At 44.0% G+C, this 9170-nt stretch overlaps 1 protein-coding gene across 1 annotated transcript; it reads right to left on the reverse strand.

Annotated features, from left to right (window-relative positions):
- Positions 1–489: 489 nt before the first annotated feature.
- On the reverse strand, positions 490–5958 carry LOC146172333 (uncharacterized). The gene is made up of 3 exons (XM_084585929.1): positions 5464–5958; positions 2728–2929; positions 490–2353 (listed from the first exon to the last, which is right to left on the reverse strand). The coding sequence occupies exons 1-3, from the start codon at positions 5505–5507 to the stop codon at positions 2288–2290; spliced, it is 312 nt and encodes a 103-aa protein (XP_084442055.1). The 5' UTR covers positions 5508–5958; the 3' UTR covers positions 490–2287.
- Positions 5959–9170: the final 3212 nt, after the last annotated feature.

The following is a 9170-nucleotide window of genomic DNA, read 5'->3' on the forward strand; positions in this document are numbered from 1 at the left end:
ACTTTGTCAAATAAATCCCAAATACATTTTTGCAACACAAATGCTGTCGGTGTGTTTCTGTTCTTGCATTTTATGGTGCATAAGTAGCTAAGGCTACAGTTTTGCAAATACAGGTCCAAAATTATCTGCAAATTTTAAATTGCATATTTTAAGAAATATTTGCATTGTGAGAATTGTAAACATATGCAATGACTCGAAAAAAAAGATATGTGCGCAACCTCTCTCAAGTGAGCCTCAGCTACAACGTTGAAAACACTGTTAGTGGCCTGTGGTCACCACTTCACCAAAAGAAATTCAAAATGTCCCGTCACATAGTGGTAATTGCTAAAAACATATCATAGGTCAGTGTTTCTCAAATAAGGGCTCACAAAGTGATTTTCAGGGTCCACGAAACCCACAGCTGCAAAAAAAAAGAAAGATATGCGTGATAGCTTTGGCCTGACTACACACAGTTTTGCAGGGTTAAAATCTAGAAGATTCAAAGGCGACTTTAGTTTATGAAAAAAAAAAAAAAAAAAGAAGAGTGCGGAAACAGAGGGAGAGGGCATCTGCGGCATTCATTGATGCCAACGTTGGTAAAACTCGAGCTCTGGCTGCACTACTGGATGGGGCTACAATGCAAAGCGTCTCGGGCATGATGACAACATGACAGCTCAATGAGAGTACAATTAATTCAGTAGTGTACAGAAAACTCTGAATAATGACTCTAGCAGTACATGCGATCAATAATTATATGAGCTGTGAATTAGCGGCATGAAGTGAAAAACCATAAAATGGCATCATCACTTTTTGCATCTGGTAGCACAGGTTCTCACCGAAGCCGTCAGACGGCCTGACGAAGACAAGCTGTGGTGGTTCGCTACCTCGTTCGCCAAAGCAGATGGCACTTCACACATACAGACACTTTTATAACTCAGATGCCACCTTTCCTTAATCTAGACAATACACAAATGCATACACAACCGTTCGGGTGAAACACTAGAGACGGCCCACGTGGCACAACTCATGTACAGCGTTCAGACTGGTGGTCTAGTGCATATTTGCGGTCACAAGCATCTCGTGCCACTAACAGTTCGAAGTCAGCGTTGGGAACAAGTGAAGCCGTTGGTCCGGAGCACAGCTGTCAGGTGTCCACCGGTAGACGGTCACGCAGTCAAAGGAGCATGGGAGACAATGCCGAACCAAAATCATCGCGTCCTTTCAATTCGCCAAGTAGCGAGATGGCAAACTGAAGCTGTCATATCGCTGCACACAACACTCGGGCAAAAACCCCTGCATTTGAACACGAACACTATCACACGCCACCCTAAATGCCACCACGCACACACCATGTCATGTTGAACACTGTGAAACGAGAACGAGAAAGTAGTCATGCACTGCTGCAATCAATCGAGATAAATATTGCTGCATCTCGCATAAAAAAAAAAAAATTCATAAAGCTGCATCTCGGCATAACAGCGTCAACAAATGAACAGCATAAATCTTTGGGTAGCATTGTTGCATGCAGTGATGCTCATCTTGGAAATGGAGTAACTGTTCTAGAAAACGCGGACAACAGAAACAGAAGTGGACATGGACGTACACAGGCTCACAACTGTATTTTACTAACCGAAAGAGGACATATATAGAGCAAGCAAAAGTATAGCGTTGAGCATGTGGTTTTGTGCACTTTATATATGTCATCGTTACTTAGTAAAATCCAGTTGTGAGTCTGCAAGCCTCCTGTCCACTTGTTTCTGATGTCCAAGTTTCCTAGAGCACTTACCCTATTTACAAGATATGCACCACTGCATGCTGCAATTATTGCTGTAAGGAATACAGAGATGAATTCTGCGACTGTTGACAAATGCCTCAACTATGAAGGTCACTGCTTGCCATGCTTGTCCATATTTTACTGAGAAAGGCAGCCTAAAAAAAAAAAAAAAAAAATGTTCCAAATTTTTTGACCGCAGGACATAGGCCGACACTTATGTCTGAAAAGGCACAAGGTATTGACCAACTGAGGCAGACACAAGACAAAGTAGATAGACACATGACAGCTGTACAAAGATGTTCGGCAGTTCATTGCGCAACTTTATACATGCGCCCTACCTGTTACCATCTCAAAGTTTGGTTCTTGAAATAGTCAATAAAAGCAAAATCCCATGCTACGCTGCCAAACCCCCCTCTACAGCTTTCCTAACACTGCTAATTGCCTTGTTGAAGGCAACATGATGAGGTTGCAGTACGGCACCTCCAAACAGCTTGTAGAGTAGAGGCCATCGGGGGTAGGCTGCATCACTATAGATCACATATTTATGACCCATAGTGATCTTCTGCAGGTTCTCAAAGTGCACCGTCTCCTTGAGGATCCCTAAAAGATAGCAAGAATTAAAAATATAACCAATGCGGGTCTACACAGGTGCCTCTTCTTTTTGTATAATGAGATGTAATTACAGTTGCAAGTTTTTAGATACAATTTTTTCCTACAAATTTATAAAATGCCACATGCTAACACAATCTTGCATCACATACTTAAGTGCCACGTTTCTTTACAGATGAAATGCTGTTTTTCATGAGGTGGGTCATTGAGTACCCTTTCCCAAAAACCAACTCAAAAAATATAAAAGTACTTGTGGAATTTTCGCAGCAGAGATGTTAGGCTTTAAATTGGAAATGCACTACCCTGAATATGAAAAACATATTACAGCTAGTTACTGCAATGAAGACATGACTGAACAGGCTTACCTGCATCGTGACGTCTGCCTTTAAATGGCCCACTGGCAGACTATGGCATTGGTACACATTAGTGCCTGATATTTCGGCACAGGCTCCACTTGTGCCCAGAGAAGTCCTCCTTCTGAGCCACAGACGGTCGGCAAATTTGCCTTGCTGTGCCATGATGAAACCCCAGCAGTTGAGCACAAGGGCCTTCCTTTGCATGCACCGCCTGAGGAGGAAAAATTGGAGCGGCTGCAAGCAACGATCGCTTATAAAGTCCCTATAAAGTGGTCATGAGAAAATAATCTTTCAGTGTGCACCTTCTTTACTGTGCCGTAGCATAATACTTATTGCATTGCTTTTGGAAGAGTTCACTAGCGTTACCTCGTACAGGCCCATCAATTTTAAGGTGAAAATCTTTAATGGCTCATACTGTCGGCATTTGTTTGTTTGGTCACACTATAGCTGTCAATCAAATGACGTCATGATGATGCCATCAGAAAAAATTAAAATCCTGTTTTCTCTGGGAGCCGAACCTCTATCCCTCGCATCCCCATCCGAGTGCTTTAGCCAACTGTGCAACGTTCGGGATCTTGAAATACACATCAAAATTCTCCTTGTTTACTGTAAGGATGATAGTAGCGATGACAATGAAGTTGGAATTAGCAGTGATGACATTAGCAATGATAATGACGGTGCATTTAATTCATAATGATGAGAGCAAACGTGATGCACCGTGTGCACCAGCAACGCTTAGATTTTCACATTTCTGCAGTGTAGATTCCGCAGTGCTCCCGGATTTTTTCAACACTATCATCGACACTTGATTTTTTTTTTTTTTCAAAGCAAGCGAAATTCAGAAACCTACACTATGTTATTTTCTTTTTTTTTTTTTTTGAAAGATCATATATACATCTCACTTTTGCAAACGGTTTGAGACAATAAGGATGTAAATAAAGACCAGGAATTTCACAGAAATCATGTGCCAAATCAAAAATGAGCCAGATTCTGCTGATGTGCAGATGGAAATGAGCCAAATCTATTTTATTCTTGACAGCTTTCTTTCTCAGCTTTAGCATGATAGGGTGGACTACTGCGAGTGTAAATTCAATTATGGCTTCTCCATAACTACTTCCTTATCACTGTCTAGGATACGAAGAGATCACAGGAAAATCTGAAGCCAGAAGATAAAAACACTGGGAACATAGGCCTGCAGCAGACGAAGCAGTTTGTGCATAAAGCTAGCAAAATAACTTATAAAAGACTACATTCAGTTTAGCCTGTTGGCAGCGGCTTTCTGCATTTAGCAACATAAGCAAATAGCCGAAACTGGCAAGAAACGACAATATTTGCCGCTGTCTTGTCGCTTTGCATCCTATGTGCATCTACCATTCCCCGGCAATACAATGGTGCACTGAATTAAAATAGCTCTTCATTAAACACATTCCAACTAATTTCTACCAACAGAAAATAGCCTCACATCTTTGCTTGAAGCAGAAGCCCACTAAGCATTTATTTGCTCACTTTAGAGCAAATCAGTGCTGCTGATTGTGTGACAATGAATATTACAACTCTTCATCAGCTGCATTCACAGTATGATCGTTTACAGGTATTATTTTCACAAAGAGACTAGAAACGACTCTGAAAAAAATTTCCTTCAGTCAAAGTAGGGTCAAATATAGATTTTCATATCGATAAGGGCCAAATCCAAAATTGCTTACATTGTTTAAATTACTGCATAAAATCTTATGAAATTTCTGTGTTGAGTATTTCTAATACATGAAGCAAATTAAAAAATAACTTGTGCTGATAACAACCTTTTGCGTATTTCTCAGTTTGTGTTTCCGTGGACTTCCCTAATTTAATAAAAAAAAATATTGACTTGTAAGTGTGCTAGTGTTTATGTTGATGACCTTATGCTGTGCTAGTAGGCAAGATCGAAAAGCAGCATAGCACTGGTTGCATTCGGGACGTTAAACAGTTTCACTAAATTCGATGTCGACAAGAGAGCACCTTCCCAAAGCTCTACAACCGAGTTGGAGAGCAGGGGTATATATATATGCCTTTGCACAAGTGTGCCTAAGTTAATTGACGTCAAAAAAAAAAAAAAAAAAAAAAAAAAAAGATCAATGATTACAGCAGACGTTCGGTGACTGGGCACGAGTCAACTGCAATCGTTAATGTATATTATGTTTTACAGTAGCCAAAACTGCTCGCCTGCTAGAAACGACACAACGTCGTTACGCGCCAGAGAGCATTGGTCCCATGCCATCATCCCTAGGAGCATGAGCGCTGGTGCCTTTCGACTACAAAATGGTAGGGTTTTGACGTAGTTATATCGAGTAGAAGGCTCGGTAGCGTTTATGCACACATGGAAGCTGATGGGGATGATGTGCAATGAGTAGCGCGAGAGTGCGTAGCAGTGTGAACGCGGGATGATACGACATCCCGCCCCGCTTCTCACAAGGAATTTATCGCTTGAAATCCGCTCCGGCCTTTTTTTTTTTTTTTTTTTTTTTTTTTTTTTTTTCAAATTTGAAAGCGCTATAAGCGGTCGCACAAGTGTTAGACTGTTTTGATAAGCTCTGAACCTCAGGATTAGCGCTAATTCGCATTCAAAGATGACTACTGAAACGCCACAGCCAGTCAGCTTTGCTTTACATGTTTCGGCGGGCATATTTATTTGACACAGAAAGCACTGCTATCAATAATTTGGCTTGTAACCGTCAAGCCACCACAGCCACCACACCATGCGCTACTTACCTCGGAGAATCGCTGAAGAGCTTGCAGATCAAGCCACTTGTCATATCGTAGAGTAGATGACCGAAGTAAAAATCGAGCTGCGCCAAGGTGCCTCGGAGCCGGAGACCCTGACACGCTGCGCACTGATGACCTCATTTGGAATTAGGAGGGCTAACTGCAGCTCTCCGAAATCCTCTTTCTAGAATCTAAAAATCCTGTTGAACACTATGTTGTTGTTGGCGCCGATGTTGAAGGGTACCACGCTCACGTAAGTTCCTTCGAGGCTTTGGAATATCGCGCTCCCGTTGAAATCAATGCATGTCTTCAAATTCATCCCATGATAGGGTGCTCAAAAAAGCTGCCTGTCGTGAAGGGTGAAGGATGCTGTCGGCATGATGTAACGTAACGTGGGCAGGTTGCACCGATAGCACGAGCAAATTCTAGCACACGACCGAACACCAGCAAACACGAGCAGTTGTTTCCTTCCTCCATGCGAGCACTACGAGCACCAAAACAAACGGATTTAATGCAACTAGGCTTGGATTGTTCAGGCTTGCTGCAGGTAGCAAAGTGGTTAAAAGTGAGCTCAAATTAATAATTATTCGAAACACAGCTAACACGTCAACATGATGACTTCGGGGGATCTGCATGTGACATTTTTGTGACATTATTTGGAGCATTTATTACAAATAGCTTCTATCTTTTTTTATTGGATAGCCATCATCATCATCTGCATGTACGTCTAGCGATACGTCTTACGTATGGGCGATACGTACAGCTAAAACGTGTTTTGCCCGGTGTCAGCCGAATACGTCTACATCAATTTTCACGCATGCGCAGTAGGCGTCCGATACGTCTACGTCTGTACGTCTCCGGGAGACGTAATACGTCTCCGGTAAGCTAAATCTCTCTACTATTTAAGGTGTACCCTGTGGGGCCGCAGCCTGTCTCTGTGTGCCTCTGTCGAGGCCGGAAGAAAGGCGTCACCACGCGTGCCGGCTTGATCGTCGTCTCCCTGCGCACACGCGGTGACATGCATACTTTTACCCTGTGAATGAAGTCGACAAGCAGTGCCAAACAATGCAGCGAGAGAAAAACCGAGTTTCCCACCTTTCCTATTGCGTTGAGCTTTTGAAAGAGGAGTTCTTCCCTGACTGCTTTCGACAAAGTGGCTCAGCACCCTGTTGTGCGCGAATCTCTCACGTGGGGAACCTATGTAGGCATTTGTCCTTTTCTTCTTGAATTTTGTGCCCGTCTACTCAGAGTTCCTTGCCGCCTGTTCCTTCTGGATATCTCAGGCTACTTTACCTGCGATCCCAGTGGCTTTGTTTCTGGACGGCATCTTTTTACTCCTTCGGGGCCTCCCATATTTTCAGGGACTTCGCGCCCGGTGTGGTCCATAAAAGCGCTTTTCTTTGTCCGTTGCCTCGGCTAACGATGGAACCTTTCGGAAACGTCGCCTGATCATGATCCGCTTTCGCGCTGTTCCGGGGCGACCCGCGGGAAACGTTTTGCCTTGAGCGTCCAGCATTCCTGTTACTACGGTTATCCCGCAGTCGTCCGAGAGTGCAAATTTGGAGCCTGACACTTGGTCTGTTTCAATCTCGCACCGGCTCTCTTTCATGCCTAAAGTTTTCCGAGTGCGTTTCGCGAGCAAAAGCAGCTTCCTGCAGTTTTTGACCCACACGGCGTGAACACTCTTCATCCTATACCGAAATAGCCTCTATGCTCTCGGAGCGCAACGTCATCTCTTCTGAATCGCCGGGCTGAACTTCATACTTTGAAGATCCAGTGTGCACTTTTGGTTGGCAACTGTACCCATCGACGCCTACTCCACAGTCCTCCACAATTGGCTGTTCTGGCCTCTGTAGCTTAACTAGCACGTGGCCTCTCGTTAGTAGCCGTATTGCCCAGATTTGGCACGCTCTTGCTGCCTAATTCCTCTATTGTCTCACACTGACTAGGAGTTGCCAACTTAGTGCCCATTGAGAATTGTCCTTCACTCTTATTGCACTACACCGCACGCGTCGCACGATCAGAACATGCTCTCCTGTGCTTGATACACAATGCGAATGTTTTCTTCGGATTTTAAAACGGCCCCACCCTTCTTTTCAGTGCACTGCTAACTCGAGACGGGCTTTTCTTTAATTTGAGTGAGTGCATGGTGCACTTTTCCCCTTCTCGTGGCTTCGTGCCTTCTAAGTCCACCTCTTGTTTGCTAACCAACTCTCTGGATGCCCACGCGCACTGCGGGCGCACTGCTTTCCCGGTTCACTAATAATGCTCTCGTAGACATCGCAGCCTATAGACCAACTCCAGAGTATCGACCGAACAACGCCTCTATATCTTGGGTTTATGCAACTCACTTCCCTGAGTTATATTCTTGGTCGTTTGCACATTATCCTGGCTGCCTTTCAGCACGGCTGACTCTCATGTGTCACAAATCCTGTGGTGGCCCCATTCTACCATACTTTGTGTACACTTTCCAAGGCTGCCCGGAACCTCAGATTCCATAGATGTACATTTGGGCACCTCTACTCTCTTTCCTATGTCTGTGGTGACCGGATGCTTACACTAAATTCTTTCTGAAGTTGTCGCAATTATCCAACACTATGTCACGTGCACATTTTCCTTCGGACTGGGGTCACACTTTCCCATTTTACAGCTTTCTGTCCGCTGCAAACTTGCACGGCGGGATACCTTATCCTGTCAGCGCGGTGACTCGGCTGGCCAACTGTTTCTTTTGTCGCTACCGCATCTCGCTGTACAGTTCTTGCTTTCCTTTTTCTTTTTAAACGATTAGGCGCTCTTTTCTTATTCACAGCTTTTGAAACTGGTGACTCGCCGATGGTCTGAGCGGAGTGGGTCTCAACCAAACAGTGGTCAAATCGCGCTTTCCACTGGAATCGCAGTGCGTCCTGAAATTTTGGTGCTCAGTTTTAAGCTTAAGCGCCGCAGTTGATTAGTATTCCTTGCCAAGCAGTCGTTCACCCCCTCATCTGATTGATCACGAGTAACTTTTTTTCTCCCTGTTTCCTGGCACTCTAATTTCTCGCCTTTTCCGTTCTCCGAGGTTACAGCTCTGCCGTTCTGGACTGTCCTTCACTTATTCATCTCAAGTCTTAGTTCAAACACCTCTAGTTCAACGTCTAGCTTCTCAAATTCTTACGGCTGCTTCTCAAACTTTGCCTCCCACTCTTGTCGTTCCTTTGTTACTAGTTTGATTTTTCAGCTTCTAGCCGGCATTCATTCTCTTCTTTTTGTCCCCTACGATATCATTTGAGAAGTCCCCACATCTGACTCTCTCTCTCTCTGTTTTGATGTCTTTGGAGTCAACATGAAATGTACTTTTGGGCCGCTCACTAAGGTATTTCATATCTTGATGGGTGAAAGAGGTACGCTTCATCTCGGTCCCAGGCATTCATTCTCTTCTTTTTGTCCCCTACGATATCATTTGAGAAGTCCCCACATCTGACTCTCTCTCTCTCTGTTTTGATGTCTTTGGAGTCAACATGAAATGTACTTTTGGGCCGCTCACTAAGGTATTTCATATCTTGATGGGTGAAAGAGGTACGCTTCATCTCGGTCCCAGGACACTGTGGCACTCTCCGGAATGAAGCTGCAGACTTCTTGACAAAACCAGCTCTAACAGCTGTCGATCAGACAGAAATAGATGAACCAGCGCTAAACAAAAATATGGGTTTAGCTGCTAGAGTTGAAGTCCCGAT

The sequence above is a fragment of the Amblyomma maculatum genome, unplaced genomic scaffold, assembly GCF_055883805.1.
Source record: "Amblyomma maculatum isolate TAMU_Amacu unplaced genomic scaffold, ASM5588380v1 scaffold_13, whole genome shotgun sequence".
NCBI classification, from domain to species: domain Eukaryota; kingdom Metazoa; phylum Arthropoda; class Arachnida; order Ixodida; family Ixodidae; genus Amblyomma; species Amblyomma maculatum.